Here is a 20,469-nt window from a genome sequence, read left to right on the forward strand (position 1 = left end):
ACTAGAGCCCAACAAATGCAATGTTTACGCTTGTTTCAGTAACGTTTGCAAAAAGAATACAGTGGCCAGCTGTTAGAAATCACTGAACCTTTTTAAAATGAAACTATACAATTGTGGCGTGTGCCATATGGGGCCAAGTGCCGCAGACAGGCTCGGGAACACTGTATATAAACCTCTGAGAGGGACTAAATCATTCTTTGTTTGGTCTTTTCTTGGGAATTTCTGAAAATATAGAGTAATGCCAGCCTTATCCTTTAAAGCTATGGACTATCGTGCCAGCATGGGTCAATTCCCCAGCTGTGAATTTTGTAATGAAAGCCGAAAGCTTCACAGCATGGCATGGTGTTTCCACTGTTTTTCTGGAAACTATGACTTGTTAAGTTGCTCCTGTGTGCTTGTAGAGATTTTGCTTGTGTCAAACATGGCTCATCCAGTCTTTTCTGTCTTCTCTGAATTTCCCAGTTTCTTCCCAGTGCTTTCCATTCTAGTCAAATGTATTTATATAACACGTTTTATACAATCTAAACTCAATGTTCTGTGATTTCAGTGTTCATCTGCATTGATGCTCGACTACGACGGTGACATGTTTCCATGGGAGAGAAGGCTGGTCGTGGTGCAATTGAGGACTGGGGTCATTAGCAAAGAGGAGGGAACTTCTACTCATCCAGGACATCGGCTGTGGTCTCCAGGGTTTGAAACTTGTTCTCCAGTTGAAGAGCCTCTGGGAGAGAGCAGCCGGCGGGAATGCTTGCCCTGAAGTTTTCTGCCCTTCACCAATGTCCAAGGCTCTGGGGTAGAATAAGCTTGGGACTTTTCTCTCACACCCTACCATGCATTTTCTCTCGCAGCTGATGGGGCATCAGATGGGGCTGTCTCACCCACAGTGAGAATGGACCGGGACCAAGGCAGGGTGGTGCTGGAGTCCGGTGGCACTAAGGCTGAAGACATGGAGCACGAAATGTGCCTTACCTTAGCAGTGGCAAATGAGAAGAGGTGAATGAAGAGCTCATCCTTCTTCCTCCGATCATGCCGCAGGCAACAGACACCTTCAGTTATCTGTGAGTAGACAGGCAGACATTTCTCCACGCACACCCACGGTCAAACAGCCACCTAGTCTCTGAGTTGACGACAGATTACAGAATAGGGTCAGAGCTGCAGGATTTGTCCAAGCAAATCCAGCAGCAGATTCCACTCGTGCTACAAACACAGGTTTCGGCAGTTGTGAGCAAAGCCAGAAAAATCCCAGTCTGGATGTAGGGTAGCTACAGTTGAACGACATTCAAATCTGTTACATGAATTAAGCAATAATAGGGTGTATTTCCAGAAATCAGACAAAATACTCATCGAAGAAGTATAAACAGACCAGATGCAGAGTGACGTAAGGATGCAGTACATCACCAGAGCCTACAGTATAGCTCTGTACCTGCATCCCCTTCAGTTACCCCCCTAGCTGTTGTCCACACTGGATAGATGCCTGCATCTTTATTAGCTAGCCATTTGTTTGTTTCCCTCTTGTCAGGTTTTCTGCCAGTGTTTGAAGTCACTTGTGTGAAGTTGTGTAAAGCTCTGCCAAGTCAGAGTCCTGCAGAAAGGTCATCTTCCTGGATTCCCAGCAGCCTTTACACAGTGATTTTAATCTGCTTCCATCATGACAGAGGTTTTATCTCCCTGCAGGTGAAACTAGCAGATGTGTACTATAAGGTGTGTTAATCCATCAGCTTGTGGCTTTTTAAACAAAATTTCATTTGGCCTGCTATGGTGATTCTCTGTTTCTTGTGTCTTTCTCTACAAGGTTTTCGACTGTGTACTTTTTTGTATTCATAGGCATTTTTTTACTCATTGCTATACTTTATTATTCATAGCCTACTCACTGTGAGCCAAATTGACCCTCTGGGACATTAAAACTTAGCTCCAGGTCTTCAGGGAATCTGTTAAAGAGCCTCCCTAAGTACCATCAGGTTTCATTTGTGGGCTCCTGGATTTTCAGCCGACTGGGTTCAGGTTTACAAAAAGCCCCGGATCCCAGGGTGTTGCCGTTGGTTCCCGGTGTCCTCAGCAGGCTCATTCTCTCGAGTCCCTGCTGCAGGCTGCCCCTGCAGTCATCCAGCTGGTTTGACAGAACTGGTTTGCCACCTGGGCTCGTCGTTATCCAGCTGTTCCAGCTTTATTTCAAGTATATTACAGAGAATATTTGGGCAGCTAATAAGATTTTAGCAAGAAATGAAACTGCATTGAAATGAATTGCTCCAGAATAATTTAATCGTGCCCTGACTCTGTCCCTCAGCCTGTCTGGCTTTGTTTTTGTCTTCCAGTCTGTCTGCACACCATGTTGACCAGCCAGCAGTCGATTATTCTAGATTTCAGCTATTTAGACATTTTCTCTCCTTCTACTTCTACTCTGCAATCCAACACAGTGGTACTCATACTGAGGGTGAACCCTTAAATGAGCGAACAAATGTACACTCAATAACATCACATTAAAACAAAAAGCTCATGTAAATCCATATGAAACTCCTTTGCATAAGTAATTTATGAACTACGTGATTAACTTCCTCACCAAAATTGAGCTGGCGATTTGGGCTCAGACGAATTTCCTCTCAAAAACATTTTTAATGAAGGAGGTGAATTGAAATGCTATTTTCAGGTTTAATGAAACCCATGTTCCTCTATTCCTGTAATGAGGCTATTAATGCACAAAAATAGTGAAGCTCTGGTGGAATCCATTTACACTCCACCAATCCCCAGAGCTCTGATTGACAGGTTGATTAATTTCTTCTCAGGGCTCTTAAAATTAAAATTTGATACTCCTTTCACAGCATGAAGCTTCCTGGACTTCCAGGACATATTTATTTTGTCAATGCCTGCATAAGGTCTACTCAATATAAAGTAGTAAATAGTGTATTTTCAGCCAAGGTAAAATCCATGTGTGTTCTGGTAAACTGTGCAGAGATGATCAATGCATTAGCAGGGAGGATATTGTCTTCCTGTTGTTAATGGATGTTTTGTGCCTCACTGACTGTTCATTACAGTAAACACATTAGTATCAGTAAATGTTGCCTTCTTTGTTTGACATAGCAACATCAAACACAAAGTTATTTGCTGCACGAAACGGAGTATTTTTTAAAACATTTCAATTTTTCTTCGAGACAAAGGAAAGTGGAATAATCCGTTTACTGTTTAATGTCATGACCTCCGTGACTTCAGGGACTGATTTGATGCAATTGGTGCATTTGACACTTGGTTCGTTTGCATTCACATGGCGACATTCAAGTGTTGTCCAAAAGTGAGAAACAAATTCCATCTGCAAGCAAGCTCTTCTCTCATTGGTCGTAAATATTGCCTTCACAGCGATTGCTGTGTTCACAAACACCCAAACAAAACGAACGTGGGGGTGAAACACACCAGGTTTCGGAACAAATGCGCGTGAACACGCCCTTTCTTCCTCTTCGGCTGTGTTATTTGATGTCTGTTGTTGACTTTTGAGAGTGCAGAGTAAGGCGAGCAGAGCTGTTGTCTGTTGCGGTGTAATCCAGCAGTAAGCGTGTTAATTCCTGGCAGACACGAGCTGCAGTGAACCGACCAACAGCTCGACTGTCTGCGGCTTCCAGGAGGCTGCTGCTGGTCTGATCAGCTTTTTTCCTAAACAACAAAAACCCAGAATGCCCTGAAAGAGAAACCAGCAGGATTAGTGAGGCGGCTGTCTGTAGATGTCGAACATCAGTGTTTCAAGGATAAAACAGGAGAGAAGTTACACTGAGCTGACTTTTAATGCCATTTGGATCTCCTTTGTTCTCCGGCTCGCTTTCATAAATCCAGGATTATAAAACACCTTCCGGCTGTTTTTAACCGTTATTGAACCAGTCACGTTGTGTAAAAACATTCATATTTATATCATGAGGCAGGAGGAGTCACTACAAGGTGAGGGAAGGTCGGACAAGATAGCTCATTCACACACAAAGAGTCTGGTTCATCCCCATCCAGCAATCTGAGCCTGGGCAGGAGGGGCTCAGCGCCTCGCTCAAAGCCTCTAAGGTGCTTCAAAAACAACTTTTAATGTGACGAAAGCAGGAATGTCTGTAAAGCACTGTGTTTTTATCTAGAAATGATTCTCACAGTATCTCTCGTCCACAGCTGCTGTATATTTTCTGAAAAGCGTTTCCTTCAGTTCATTAAATCCCTGCAGCCATCTGACAGTAACAGGACACATATGTTGACGAATCTGCAGCTCCTGGTTTGAGGAGTGCCGTAGAAAATGATCACAGACACCCCTACACACAGCAGGCTGGTCGGTTATCGCTCACTATGTTATTGTTTAGGCAGGAGACGTCGGATTACAGCAGCCCATCAATCCTGTGCGCCATCGACTCCTTTTCAATTTTCTTTTTACTGGAAGTGTTATTTCATATTTTATTCTATACACAAAGTGGAGATGCTGTTTTGCCACATTTCACGACATCATGTGACCACTCATTGTGTGAAATGCGGTAGAATCAAAACTTACAAATTAAATAAAAGCTCATGCCATCTGCCTTTTGCAGATTTGTGCTGCTGTGTGTTCACGTCCTGCCACTCTGCACCTTCCAGACGACAATATGATTTCCTGTCTTTTCATTTGTTGAGCTGTTGTTGCCGTGCTTCCCTTTGATTGGCTCAGCTGTTTCAGAGCGATGAGACCAGTGATGTGATTGGCTTTATATTCCACCCTCTGCACTTTACGCTGCTGCACGTACTCGACTACAGCTGTGCAACTGTGCTCTGAATATTTTGGTTGTTCTTCGTGCCCTCTGCAGTCTACTCAGTGGTTCGCTTGTTTAAACTGAATCGGGTTAAACTCTGACTTGTCAGTCTGCAGTATATTCAGCTGATGTTCTGTGATCCGATTCCAAAAGTGCTAACCCTTGACTAAGTTCTAAGAATCGCTTTGCTCAAACAACACATGTATTACCTTCAGCTTGTCAGAGACGTTATTGTACACTATTTAAATCTGCACACATTTTGATGCTAAGCTGCCAATTTCTTTGTTTTTTGTAGTATTTTTATTTAACTGTTGCTCAGATTTGTCTTTGTCTCTTTCTGCCCTCTCAGTTCTCAGTCTGGCTGAACCATTGTTCAGTGTTTTGTTCGCATGTACAAAACTACTAATTTTTCTGCAAACCTTTCATACAAAATGCCACCTATTTGTAAGGAGGACCTTCTAAAACCTTAAAGCATGACAGACCATTCAGTAGTAGTAGTACTCCTCTCCACCATCTGACTGAATCAAGCTTTAGTGGCAGCCAATTCCAAACTGTTGAACAGCTTATTCAAAGTAGCAGGAACATGAGAGATGCTCTGTGTACCCAAGACCTGCCTCTTCGCAAGTGATGCCGCACCTGCACAATTAAAGTTGGGCGAATGACGGGTTAATTAGGGAGCCTTAGAGGTGCTGGTCAGCGGACATTTGGACAGAGCCAGACTATCGATCTTCTTCAAGTCTCATGAAGAAAGAAACTAAGCCTGTTTGTCAAAATGTTGAACTATTCTTTGGCAACTTTTTTTGACCAGTCAGTATCTGCCTTCTCTTAAAAACACTGGATAAAGCTTAATGCTTTTCGAAAACATGTCCAGTCTTCTCAAAGACTCTTTTATCCTAGTGGTATTAGAATATTCCTGGCAGTATACAGTGAAGTGGATTTTTAACTGTTTTCATGAGGAGTTGCTAAGTCCCTTCAGGCCAAAGGCAGCAACTGGAGTCCTGGCAGTAAAGCAGATGGATGCCATATATATATATATACGTCTAGATATATACAGTAACTGCAACATCCGTGCTTCTCCTCCGCCGGGGACCTTTGTTGCATGCCATCCTCCCACCCTTCTCTCTCTCTCTCTCTCTCTCTCTGTATTACATGAGAGTCTTACACTATGGTTACAGATACACCAGGAACATTATTATTCTTACAATACTGACCTCCAAACACACAGATTTTGTTTCGCAGGGGCCAGCAGTGATGAAGACGTGTAGCTGCAGACAGAAAAGAACCCGTCAGCTTAACAAAACCTCATTTCTTTGCCTTGTAAGATCAAATGAGGAGCAGCCCACCTGTAGTCCACCCAGCAGAGCCGGGAAGTGCCTCTCTGAGGAAACCCGCTGCTGTCTTAATCATCTGACTGGCAGCCTGCAGGCATTTCACACCATCTGTCAGGTAAGGATTAAACAACGCAGAACTGTCCACACCCGAGGCTCTCTAACTCGATCTAACAATCTCCCTTTTTACACAAAACCTGCCAGAAAAAGGAGAAGTTTGGAGCTAGTTAGATGGGGACCTTTTGTTCACTTGTCGGAGATTTTTTCGGCCATTAATTCTTTGAGTTCATCAAATCCAGACAGCAGAGGTAATTATATGAGTCGTTAAAGTGCATGGCTGGTGGGTGTTTTTTCATCAATCCCTGATTAAATCCTACATACCCTTAGATTTAATCTCTTCAGATAGGGACTTGATTAATCATTGATTGTCAGAGGATTGATGTCAGAAGGATGTGAAGATAATTTGAGTGCTGCTCATTTGTTTTCAGCATCTCATGGAGCGCTTTTTTATTTAATCAGATCAGGACACAGAGTGTGGAGAGTTATGATCAGCTGTTAAACACTGATTTCCTGAGCTGTCTGGTGGTAGTGAGGTGTGGCATGTTTTCTTTTTTAATCCTTTGACCCATATGAAATTTATTCAGGTACATGAAACCAGCAGATTCAGCCAGTTTCCTTTTGCCACAAGTCAACACACTTACATTTAAAGCCTCTGGGGTCCTACTCCACTTTTGGGTTTTTTGGATACAGTGCACTGACACTGGTGCAGGTCGGATAGTTAAACACCCACCTACCACCACCTCAAAGTTGATATTGCATATTAAAATGCAGCTACAAGTGCATTTTCTGAAATTATGAGACTCTAGAAAAATGTTGCTGTCAAGAAGCCAAAAGAGAAATGTTCTACACTCGCTTATTTTTTACTTATGATTTAGCATTGTTCTCCCATAACATTTTTGTCAAAATCTGCCTCCTGCATTTCCCACAATGCAACTCCACCTGCTGACAGTTCGATGAGAAACTCTGGTGTGTTAAGGCCTTGAGCTGCTAGCCTTTAAACAAGCTCACTTCTTTCTAACTCCACACCTCCGCATGCAAAACAGCCTTTTACTCAGTGTAAACATCTTATTGATTCAGTTAACTTAACAAGCTGATACAGAATATGCCTTACCAACATAAAGCGATATGATGAAACACTGTTAACCACAAACAGGTCGAGAATACAGAAAGACTTCAGAACGAGAGGGTGAAAGTGAGATAGTGAGATAACCATTCCTGGTTGAGTATGTCCTTGATCTTATGTGCGTGTCTGTAGTTATGTTAGCCCGGCATCAGTCTGTGTGATACGTGTTATATTGTTGCCTGAATTCTGCTGAAAATAATGATACAACAGAAAAAAAGACTTTTTTGCACCACTTTTATCTGGTGAAGAGAATGATTTGACAGTCTGAGTTGAGTCTTTCCTGTGCTGCATTTGAAGGGAATCAGTCAAAGCACAATGTTAGTGAAAATAAAAAGTTTGCAGAATGTGTGAGGTCACAGAGAGTTTAAATGTCACTGCAGGTTTAGCCTTTTAAAGAGACTCCATCAGTTTAACGACAGTAAATGAAGGCCAAATGAAAAGAGACACAGACCTGGAATCAGACAGAATGGGATTTTATCAAAATGTGTTTATCAGATGGAAGCCATCAGCATGACTCTGGACCTGAAGGCCAGTGGGGAACTTCCTGTGCTGCTCAAACAAAACGTGTCACTTGAATAAAGTAAGGAACTCTAAATAAAAATGTAAGAAGAGAAAGAAGGCTAAAATGCTATCAATCGCATCTTTCATATGTTTATTGGTCTCAGTCTGTGTAAATAGCAAAAGCATCAGACACTAAAAGTCTCCCAGTTGGGATGGCTGCAGGAACACACACACACACACACACACACACACACACACACACACACACACACACACACACACACTCTCACTCTGTCCTGTGTGCTCTTCTGCCTTTGATGTGTTATTGATAAGGCTGCAGGGCAAAGCCACAGCTTTCTGAATGGTTTCTGAAGGTCATAAACGTGGAGGTATATGTATGTGAAATACTGACACACACACACACACACACACACACACACACACACACACACACACACACACACACACACAACAGTCAGGCTCAAATGAAACTGAAACTCTTCAGGCAACATCACAGTATATTTGTTTGTTTTGGGAACCACGGTTATAAATTCCCATTTTGTGTGGACAAAAGGCCGAAATGTCAAGAAAAAGACAAGTTTTCAGCCAAGTAATTGTGGACAGTCCCCAGCCTCTATCACCCCTCCAGCACAAATCCATAGAGAGCTGCTACATTTCTTTTTTGATAAGGAGCTGTTGGGCTTTGTGAGCTATTTCTAGACAGCACAGCAGCATTTTCGTACTACAGACACCGCATTACTCAGGGCTGTTTGGCTTCCATGGGTCTTTAATTTTCAGCAGACAAAAGGGCAACCCTCTACTTCCAGTACTTTCTACCCACAATGCAATGCATCAGTGTACAGTGCTTAGAAGAGTTGGCTTGTCTCTGAAACTCGTTGATTTCTCTTGCTCTCTTCTGGCTTCCAGCAGCTTGATCTCTGCTCCGCTCTCAAAGAAACTTTGAATGTCTTTTCTGCTTCAGCCAACTGGCCGGCCGGTCGGGCAGCAGGCCTCCAACAGCCTGCAGCTGCTGCTGTGAATATGAAGTACAGTCAGAGTGGATCGATCACCAGCTCGCTCCATCTGGTATTCAACATAAATACGAGCCTGGACAAAAAGACGAGGCAGCGGCTCAGGAGCAGCTCGCATCATTCAGCAGCAAACTCATTCATCGTTTCAGAGCCACTTTGAGCCTTTAACGCTTCAGTTTACTCCATTATTTACTCAAAACTGTCTACTGACAGCTCACTGTGGCTTTGACCCCCTACAATACACACTGATGGATGGCAGGACTACTTTCAGTAAAGCATTTAGACTTAAGGTCACACCAGAAAGTGGCACAGCAAAATTAATCACCAGTAACCACAAAGCATGTTGTTCTGGATGCTGAGTGACATGGGCACTGCTTGCAGGCCCAACTGTAGATGGCGAGCTAACCACAAACGAGCTAGCAGTGCAGGTACATGCTAGCGCTCGTCAACAGCAGTACCTCACAAAGCTTATTTCTGTTTCCACTGTACTACATATTTTACTTCCTTGGGGTTTTGTTCTGTGGTTTGTTCATCATTTCATTTGGAAATAAGTATGTTAGCTCAGTCGCTAATGGAACCGTCTGCAGACCATTCCTCTTTAGTCCATCGTTTATACTCACAGGAGGTTAAATGGAAGTGGATGGTGCAACACAGCTAACAAGATGTAACCGCATCTCTCAACAACATTGTCAAGATTGCGTCCATGCTTTGTCAAGACCTCAAATTCAAGGGTCTGAAGAATTAAACTTGACGCAAATAAGTGCGTGAGTCCGCTGATCGTGGTGGTTCCATTGGAAGGAATTGATCTCGTCAGTACATTTTGCCGTTTCCTGGTCGGTCTGGATCTCTACTCTGCTGTCCGAATGTGTGGCAGGTAAATTCAGTAAGAATAATTAGTGTTAGCACAACTTCCTTTCACGCTGCATGTCAGGGAAAGCTCTTAATCCTGATTTTTGGAACCAAACATCACAACGGATATGATTATTGACATTGACAGGATCAGGCAGGACACTGCAGCAAAGCCACTCAAATGAAAAGCTTCTGTTCCTCATCAATATTTATCCAGAGAATTACACAGAATTACGAATAAAGTCCTGAGTCAATATTTTCTCAAATATTCACTCTCTGATTTTTCTGTGAATATTCAGCTTTCCCTTATTATGGAGGAAAAAATGCTCCCAAATCTGCTGTTAAAAATCAAGCGTGTGAAAATTAACAGAGCAAACTAATTGGAGACGCTCGAGGTTAAAGATGCCGGCAGATGAATTCATTATTAAAAATCATCACACTCATAATATCACTCTCTCACTTTCAGTTTTCTTCACACTCAAACCAGCCTCTCACTTCCTCCCGGCTCATTCTCATGCTGCGCTCCTTTCTCGTCCATTCAGCATCCGCTTTGAAGTTGCCATGGCAAAGGAGAAAAAAAGACTCCATTGATGATGATGTGGTGCAGAAGTAACGCGTTGCCTCTCCACAGGGATCACAGGTTCAAATATAACAACAGCTTTGACCGGCTTAGGTGGCAGGCCAGAGACAGACACTCCTCCGTGAAGAGGGAGATGGATTAATAGTGAGGGCTCCTTTGAGAGTCAATGGCTGAATGAGCGCTTAATCAAATAACAGCATGTTTCTATGGAGGAAAACTGACGACTGAAGAGTTGAGCAGCAGATGATTTGAGCCTGCAAGAGGAATTGTGTAAATGCATCTGAACCAGCAACAAAGATTTTCACGGAATAATTAAAGCCGTTCGTGCTCACTCCTCCTTGTCCTTCTACTTTCAGCTGGGGCAGTGATGTTTCTAACCATCAGATGGAGACAAAGAGCAATATTTTATATCGTATTATCTTAAAAATCAAAATGCATTGACACTAAACAACTGAAATCACAGCGTGTTGGAAATGTTCTGGTTTTAAGCCATTATGAAGGCGTAATTTTTAGATAAAGTAGTTCATAGCTATATGTCATTGTGGCCATGTTAGCATTCTGTTAGCTTCTATTTCTAGCATGATGCACTGAACCAGATGTGGCGTTTTCTTATTACTTCCTTCCATTTTTTATCAGCAGCTTTGACAGCGAAAGGTATTTGAAATGCGCAGGAAAACATTTATGAATGAAGTTTATCGTGACTTCTGAACAGAATGCTGCCCTTTGAAATCTGATAGACCTATTGTTGAACTTTGAATTAGCAGGATAGCTATTCCTCTGCTTCCAGTCTTTACGATAACTAAGATAATCAATTCTAGCTCCAATGAGTTTCCCAAAATGTCAAACGATTGCTGCTTTATGGTTTCCTGAGACAGATGTGCAGGAGAAGGAAGAGACCTGCAGGAGAAGGTCTGAAAGGTTGCAAATAAATAATTTATTTATTTGCAACCTTTCAGACCTTCGTTGTTTCCCCACATGCTGTCACCGGTAACTATGGTAGATTACAGCACAGATGTCCACGGCGTCGTCACGTTTTGATTTCCTTCACCAAAATCTCCAAACCAACATGACGAGACGTTTATCAGCGAGCTCCGTCCAGATTTGACCGGATAACTTTGGAGAGAAAAACAACAAAAGCCAGTCTGTGCTTGTGTTGGAGGGAGGCTGAGTGGCACTATCATGTTTACCAGTGAGTCACTTCTTGGCCACAATCTACTCGCTCGGCCTTCAGCTGCTCATTATTCATTAATAATGACGAAGACTCTTATTTCTACAACTTGTGGAATAAAAATCTGTAAAAGCAGAAGCACAGCACAGTCAGCGAGGACGAGGTGCGTTTCTCTTTGGAATGACACAAATTGCTTTTCCCGCTTTCCCCATTGTCACCCAGTTTCTCCAAACGGTTTCATCAAACCTTTGAGATGCAGCAACAACTAATCTTCCCTTAACAAAACAAAAAATAGCAGCATTCTTGTGCTGCTGTCCTCTTTTAACAAAAGTTTCTTTTCCATTGATAAAAATACAAAACGGAACAAAAGCTGAGACGTCTCAGTTCAGCTGTTGAAAGAGCCTCAATCCTCTGTCCACTGCTTCTTTTCCTGCTTCAAACTTTTGGGAATTTGGATTTTCTGTTTCCTCTTATCTCCCTGACTCTCCTGTGTGTCTCTCTCTGTGTGTGTGTGTCACTCTTTGTGTCTGACTCTCAGGGTGTGTTATTAAGTTTCGAATCTTTCCTGCGACCGGCAGCCTGCTGTTTCCTCTCGCCGTGTTTTTACGTATCTCAGGTCCACAAAGTTTTAGAATCTGTCGCCCGTCTGATTTGGACATTCAACAGCCAGCTGCTTTTCTGTGTGTGCTGTATGTCCGTGGGCCACCGAGGTGTGTTTTTGCTCATGTTGAGAGTGTGTGTGTCAGTGCAGGGTGTGATCCCTTGTTTCTCGCAGACTCTGGCTTCAGTGTTATCTGATTTCCCTGCTGTGTTTGCTCTCAACAGGTTTTTTATCATCGGATTCCCCTGCTGTCTATACTCTCAGTAGGTTTTCATTATCAGATTCCCCTGCCGACTCTCAGCTCGCCTCTTCCCCCTCTCCTCTCTGTTTTCAGGGCTTCTTCTCGACCAAAAATCCCTCTGACACAAATGTATTCGTTAATATTCAGCGCTGGGCCTGATCTGTTGAACACGACACCATAACCTCATCCCCAGGCGGTTCTTTGTTACACAAATTGGTCTGAAACTCCTGCTGTGTATTGATTTGTTGTTCCCACCTGTTGTTATTATAACCAGCAGCACATTCGCTCTTGTGTAAGCCAGAACTTTCCATTCTAATGTAGTGCAAATTTTAACTTGATTTCTAATTTCTAAATCTGAATTGAGAGAAAATTGGTAAAAGGAAATGCCAGTAAACAACTGCAGAAGAAGAGGGCGATGTGACGATGATGGGAATATAGCATTTATGTTTGCTTCATGTATAATTTGAGGAAGGTGACAGCCTCCTCATCACTCCACACACATCTGATGTTTTCGTCTCCTCACTGGAAGCTCCAGTAATGTTTACCTCGCATGCTTTATGTGTCTCACATGTTATCCACTTGCACTCTGTTGCATTTCATGTCACATTTTGAACAATTTCTGGTGTTTCCACTCAGATTTTTGGAGATGTAGTTAACGTTTTTTCTGTTGCAGCAGCTCTTTGACATGCGAGAATTAGTCAACTTCTGGAGAATACGGAGGTCCTCTGGGATCATACGGTGGGAACAACTATTGTTTTGTTTGAGTACTGTGTGCTTGCACGTTGTTCTGCTCACACAGATTACACTATAAAAAACATTCAGAGAGGGACTCGCAAAAAGACTAATTTATTTAATCTTCTTACCCACAAAATGAAAGCACAGAAAGCAGATTATTATAAGATGCATCCTTTACGCTGCACATACTGTGTAAGACTGGCAGTCAGCCACTCGGAGCAGTGCTGAAATTAGACACTGTGCAAATCCGGTTTGATTGTTAATACATAATTTGTATGCAAGAATAGGCCAGCAGGTATTTTGAGAAATAATCTATACTTTAGCAGTGAAAGACAATTTGGACAATGGCTTTTACAGTATTCCCATTATTTTTCTGTTTTATGTTTGTTGGTATGACAGTTAAATAACGCCTTAAATCACTTACTATGTACTCATGTTTGACAGATTTATACTTGATTCAGAATTTTCCTCCTTAAATCATGCTCTCAGTTGAGCAATCCTTGTGAGTTATTAAACCATGAACATGGATTTCCACATCAGAATTATTTTCTTCATATTTTCACCTCTTCACACGGTCCCTCAGGGGAACTTGATAATCAGATTTGATTGCTATTTAATTTCACTTCATTTTTCACTGTATTATGAGTGAAATGATGAATAATCAGTACTGTTTTTTAATCACCAAAAGGTCGAGTACCAGTTCTACTCAGGGGACTCGATGGATGAATATAGTACCAAGTACCCTCATTGTATTAGCTCATAAATGCATCGCACTATTCGCAGTCACTGAAGGTGAAAAGTCTTAGAGTGATGAAAGCAACTTTGTAAAGCACCCGTTTTTGTTTTACAGGATTTTTCACATTCTAAACGTTTGAGCGTTTGTAGACAGATTTAATAGAGGTTTAGACTGTTTTCATCATTCTCATTCTCTGTCTTCATTTCCATCTTCTCCTTGTCTGCTGTATCCTGCAGTACTTGATCTTCTGACATTTACCTGAAGGACAGATAAATCACATCAGAGATATTAGTGTGCACGATTAAAATCAGATCAAATATTGTATATCAATAACACTGTCCCTTATTTTCCTGAAAATCTCTTTTCCAGTATGCGGATCATTTTTCCTGTGCAGCAGACTCAAATGAGATGAAGAGAACTTTCTAATTATATTGATCGTGACTGACTGATAGTCGTACTGATCATCAACATTGGGAATTGCACAACAACCAACTCTATTGACTCCCCTGGCTGTAAAGTCGGCCGTTAAGCTCTCTAATAGCAGCACGGGTAATTATTATCATTGCCTACTCACACTCCGGGGTCGCAGAGCTTTCTTCTATCATGTTGCTTAACTCGATTTCTTTCATCCTGATGAAGACGTCACACATTTCTTCTGCCTCGCTCCACGAGGCTGAACCAGGATCCTCTGCCGTTGCACTGAAGATGTCCAAAGGTTGGTAATCGGACACAGCCAAACAGCCAGATGTCGCCGCTTTAGCTCCTGTCTGCTGAGGGGTTGAGCTGTTTTGATCAGCACTGGCATTGCAGTCCTTTTTAGAGGAGTCTGTGGGGAACCTCATGGTCCCAGAGTTTAGCTGCTGTGGTTGAGGGTGAAAAGGAGCCCGTATTTTCTTGTTTTCCATTGTCTTGTCATGGATAGAGAGCATTGGACTGACAGTCACTTAGCATTTTTGTTTGGATTCAAAGTGGAGCGCTTCCTTAACAACTCCGGAACCAGGAAAGAGTCAACAGCAAGCATCACTCAAATTCCAAGAGTTACTAAATATCATGGTGAAGGCATAGTTTTATATTTTGAGAAAATCTCTTGTTTTACTTTCTTGCAAAGAGAGAGTTTGTGCGTTCACACACAAGCGTTTACAAAGTGAAATTTAACGAATTGCTAAATTAAAGCAGGTCACATAAAGTACTTTTTACATGGAGGTGTAACAGTCGTGTAGCCAAGTGGCAAACTTAGCGTTAACATCATTATTTATTGTAGAAATAAAATGTGTATTTCATGTCAGAAATAGGCTAAGTTTAACGTATGAACAGCAGATGCAACCAGCTCCAGGAAGTCACTTGAAGATGTAATCTGGAATAAATTTGATATGTCTGACCTGAAACTTGATAAATGCTATTTAAGAATAATGTAAATCTTTAATATTTTAATTTATATTTTACAAATCTAATACAACATACCTCAAATTACTAACCTTTATTACTTGGCTAATCAGTTAGGTTAGCATGTAGCAGTTAGGTTACCATTCATTCTGAAGTATATGTAAGCCTACTCTTAGACACACATCTCTCTCCATAAAGCTAAATCATACCAACAGTACACCTACAAAAGATCTCCTGTGCATATAAAAATGAAGTTTTTTGTAACTAAAGCTAGCTTGTTAGGCTACAGGAACTTCCTGTTAAAATAGCTGGTCTTGATTGGACGGCTGTGGATGTCTCCTAGCAACCGATTCGCTCAAAGTCTTAAGTCACCATCTAAGAGAGAACTTCGGTTTTAATGGTGCAGCCAGTTTGAAAGTAGCAAAGACTATCAAACTTAGTAACCTGGTGGATTTTTCCCCCTTCAAGTCTTCTCACGTCAAAAATTTGACGAAAAAACATATTTTTCAGCGGGTTGCACAAATAATGAAGTGTACGTGTATTTCGTGTTTCCTGTGTATGTGCATGCTGATGCCGGACCAGAAAGCTGCCTGCAGGGATTGATTGCCCTTTCTGCTCGGTGAATGATGGTCAATAGGGCGTTAATTGACAGCAGCACAGCGCAGGGGAGGATGGGAAACTGGGGGACCCATTTTGGCACTGCAGAGGGTCTTGGAAACCGCTCCGGGGACTGAAGGGGAGCTTTACGAGGAGGAGGAGAGGAGGCGCACTGAACTTGGAGCTGTCACCGCGTAGTAACCCCCCTTCTCTCTCTCTCTCTCTCTCTCTCTCTCTCTCTCCCCTCCCTCCTCCTTCAGTCGGGTTTGAGGAGATCTCTCTTGGAGCTGGAGAGGAGAGGTTGGCCGTCTCTCTCCTCCAGCAGCCGCCGGGCTTCTCTGCAGCCTCCCGCCGCTTCATCATGGGTCTGTGGACTAAAAGAGTCGCTGGGATTATCGCTCAGGTCGCCCTGCTTCTCTGCAGCTCGTACGGGACAACCGGAGAAGGTGAGCAGGCTGTGCGCTTTTTACACTTTTCCCGGAGGAGACGCAGCGAGTCCGGGCAGCGCAGACCCGGAGAGGCGGTTTGAAACGGGGCTTCATTCTTCTGTCAAGCCGCCAGGAAAAACACAGGACCTCTGGTTTCTGGATTCAGCGATATTTCGTCTATGTGTCTCATTAAATCACCATATTAATCTGGGAAAGTGCAGGACTGTCCGTTCCTTTAACGCGGTGGGTTTTGCGCGTAACGGTTGCGCATCAGCGTTCGGTTGTTAAAGAGAAATAAGAGAGTTGAGGCAGGTTGATGTGAATGATAATTTAAGTTAGTGGTATTGACGAGGACTGGATCAGTTTTTAGCAGTGAGTGACATCGTTATTCTTGCAGCAGCGTTTGAGCAGAACGTGTCTTCTGCGTCTTTTCATAACCCAACTTTTATCCAACGCCTGCGCCTTATTTCATGTATTTTACTTTATCTTGAACACGCGTCGTGATCCCTCCTGAAGAGCTTTGCATGCTGCACGGAGATGGTTTCTACCTCACAGGGCTGAATGTTGGACAGTTTAAAAAGGTCTCAGCTGTGTGTTTTATCCTCTATAGGCTGAAAGAAGCATCACTGCCACTGTTAGAAGCCAGCCCATCCACTGTGTGCATAAAACAAGGTTATCTCTCTTCTTTCTGGTTAATTTGGTGCTCAGAGCAGCATGATGAGCAGCGTGGCACTGAGCCACGTTCCCGCTCACACCAGAGGGGTGGAGGTGTGTGTGAGGGGGAAAGGATGGATGGTGATGGAAGAGGTGGTTTGACTCCAGTCTTTCCCCTAAGTCAGTCACATCAACAGTGGGTCAGCGTGTGATTATGAAGCCAGGTGCTGCTGCCTTTCCTTAGAGGGGAGGAAAGAGAGAGAGAGAGAGAAAGGGAGGGAAATCTGGGAGGAGAGATGAAGACAAACAGGATGGCGGGAGGAGAGGGAGGGTGGCATGGGATGTATGTCTCTATCGGAACAGATGGCGGAAAAAGTCCTCCTCTTCCACAACGCAACGCCCTCCTGTCCTTGTTTTCTGGTCTTTATTCAACCAGTTTTGTTGGTTTCTTGGCTTTCTCACCTGCTTCTTTCACCTTCTGTAGTCTCTTTTTGTCATCTCACCTCACACCCACCTGTATTGTCTTTTAACCTCTTAAACCTCACAGTCACTGCAGTACAAACTCACACTGTGCAGTCCGGCCCATAGATCTTCATTTCAAACCCTAAAGCTTCTAAAAAACACAAATATGTCTAAATTTGACTGAAGAAATGTGTATAAAATTATGCACAAATAATATTTCCATTGGACGGGATGTGTAGCCATGAAACGTAGAGTCTTGGCTTTGAATACTTCACTCATTGTGCACAACATATAGCTTCAATGGAGAGCAGCAACGAGCAGTACAAAATATATATGATACTGTAGAGTGGAATGAGATGATTTTTTAGCTTTAGAAACTAAAGGATAAACTGGATATTCAGGTATTTTATTTAGTGTTCAGTATATTTGAGTCTGCTGCAGTTTCATGTTACAGTAAGCGAGTCAATGTTGCAGAGATGAAGGAAGAAAAGAGGAGATGAGTAAGGATGAGAGGAGTGTAGCTGGAGTAGGTGGAGAAACATCTCCAGCTCCACCAAAATATCCGATTCTCGTCCTCTGTTCGTCTCTCTCTCAGCTGCTCTCAGCCCTCGTCTCGCTGCTCGTCGCTCTTTTCTTCCTGTTGTTTCCTGCCAGCTTCTTCCCTCCTCGTTTGTCCTCCCAGCACACGTGTCCCTCTTTCCTTTCATGCCCACTGTCCTTCTCCTCCTTCCCTCCCACCCGGGTCTCTGCCCTCCTGCTGTATCTGAATCAGAGAGCTGCTGCGTCCCGGTTCCTCCTCTTCTCCTTTCTAGTCTTTCTAACAATGTTTTCCTTTCCTCTCTGTGTAATATCCACATCCCTTCATCTTCCACCCTCTGTTTTTATTCCCTCTCCTGCTGCTTTCTTCTGACATGCACTGTAGTTTCATAGTTTTCATCTCAGGTGGTTATATTTGGTTTCAGCTCATAGGGTTCAGTATGGAGCTGCTAGTATTTGTTCTCCTGAAAGAGAGAATCATCGCCTTGAAATGGGGCTGGATATTTTTTAAAGTGTTTCAGTATTACTGTCTAGCTTCAGTTCTTTACCAAAATTATACTTCATTGATACCTGACTTTAAGAAATTGTATCTGAAGGCCCGGTACTCCCTGCAGGTTTTTTCACTTGGTCTGACTGATTGCACCTCTGCCCAGGTTGAAGGTGGGTGGAGCTGAGGTCACCTGACTTCATGACAGGAGCAGTACAGATGTAATTTGTCCCTTCGTAGCATCTGCAGCAAAGCTAACAGGAGACTCAGGATGATGGCAGTCAAACATACAGACGTATACATGCCCACACAGTCCTGAGGAAAGGTCTGATCAGCCAGTGTAGATGGAAACACCTTGATATTATGTGTTTGACCAACGGTTTAGTTAACAGGATTATGCGTCTGACCAGAAATGGGAAGCCAGCTTTTAGCTCTAATTGGACAGGTTTTGATACTCGTTGCTACGGATACGTTTGATGTCTGGTACCCAGCATGAGGGCTGAAGCTTTTCTGGGCTGCGTGTCTGGTTTTGAGACATTTGTATGGCTGTTTGTCTTATACTGGTATGTATTGTATGTAGTTTGGTACTTGTGTTTATAGGTTAATACTGGTTTATTAGCAATTACCAGTTTACCAGTATTTACCAGCTGGGTTTGGGTTGAAGTAAGCACTTTGCTATGGTTAGGGGCCCTTTGTCGTCACGGTTGCAGTTACACACACGATTAAGGTTATGGAACGATCATGGTCTTTCTAAAGTTGTCTTTCTGTTGGGAACGTGAAATAAACTGTGTCTCTTGTGTTCACATCCGATGCTTTGTTGAACCACCCATCCCCTCTGACCCACACACACACACACACACACACACACACACACACACACACACACACACACACTCACACACTCACACACTTTGTTGCTCTTTAATACATCACGTGACTTCCTCGCTCGCTTCCATCATAATTACTGCAGCTGCTGGAGGGCTTTGTCATTTTAACGTTCATAATGTCATTCTGGGGCTGAAATGATTTATCTTGTCGTCCTTCTTGGGAGTGCAGCTCAAGTTTGGAGTTGTGGATGTCAGCTGTGAGCCGCTGAGACCTGGGGTTACCCATAACACCCTCCTCTACATGGCTTTGCAGAGATGTTTACGTGCATCTTGGCAGCAGCACAGTTCCAGCTGTCAACACTAATAATCTGTACTGCAGTTCAGCCTGATGCAATTGTTTTCTTCACCTCCAGGCCTTTAGAGGAGGTTGACCCATCACACTTTTCAATTAATTTGACCTGTTTAACAGCTCAGAAATATACAAACTGAGTAAATACAACACTTTTATTTGTGAAATTTTAAACTGTTTTATTATCACTTTTCTGTTGGTGCAGTTTTAGTTGCAGTCAGTATTTTCTGCTCTTGTTCTTATTTTTCCTCTTTAGTTTCTGTCTATCTCTCTGTTTATCTCGCCCGGCCTGACCCGGCAGCACACTCATCATGCACGCACCATAAACCACAGCAGCATAATAATTTAAAACTACAGAAGTGGAGGGATCCCAGCTGCAAGTGTCAGGCTAAGCTTGACGTCTCCCTCCCCCCCTGCAGACAGCTCACTGTTTATTACGGAGGTGGTACTAAATGACAACAAAGTAGAAACACATATTTAAACAGGCGCAGATGGCGCTCCGATGACTTGTTAGCTGGAGCTGAGAATGAGTCAGTAGTGATGCGATTCAAAGAAGTCAGTATGTGAAACAGCTGTCCTGCGGGGCCGTAAAGTCACTGTGCGTTTAATCGCCTTCCGATATTACAACATGAAAGAGTCGCCGTGTGTTTAGCAGCTCAGAGACGAGCAGCCAGATGACTAAATGTGAATGAAAATGTGCCTTTGAGCTGCCAGAAACAGCGGTTTGTTCTTTTACTGATTTGTGCTGCAGGTTAGCTACGATATTAAAGGAAAAAGGTGGGCTGATCTTTACCCACAGAATGATTCCTCAAAGGTTTCATAGTGTACTGCAAGTGGCTTAACATTAACACACTGAAACATTTTTTTAAGAATGAGATAGCAGGTTCTAGCATTAATCATCATGGTTTGATCCCTGAGTCCAGACTAGAAGCATTGGTAAGAAAGACTTTAACCTTAAGCTGCTCCTAAAAATATATATTATGTAATGTGGTAAGGTCACCTGGCTTCATGACAGGTGTGGTAGTGCCATGTAATGTTAAAACAAGCGCATGCCTG

General features: G+C 42.9%; 1 protein-coding gene across 1 annotated transcript in view; it reads left to right on the forward strand.

Moving 5' to 3' along the window:
* The first annotated feature begins 5,987 nt into the window (after positions 1-5,987).
* LOC121614437 (contactin-associated protein-like 4) overlaps positions 5,988-20,469 on the forward strand; it is a 113,845-nt gene continuing 99,363 nt past the window's right edge. The window contains exons 1-3 of the mRNA XM_041948300.1: positions 5,988-6,177; positions 10,239-10,244; positions 15,930-16,115. Of these exons, the coding sequence (XP_041804234.1) occupies positions 5,988-6,177; positions 10,239-10,244; positions 15,930-16,115 (382 nt within the window). The remainder of the gene's footprint in view (positions 6,178-10,238; positions 10,245-15,929; positions 16,116-20,469) is intronic.

Source organism: Chelmon rostratus, chromosome 12 (genome assembly GCF_017976325.1).
Source record: "Chelmon rostratus isolate fCheRos1 chromosome 12, fCheRos1.pri, whole genome shotgun sequence".
In the NCBI taxonomy this organism is placed as follows: domain Eukaryota; kingdom Metazoa; phylum Chordata; class Actinopteri; order Chaetodontiformes; family Chaetodontidae; genus Chelmon; species Chelmon rostratus.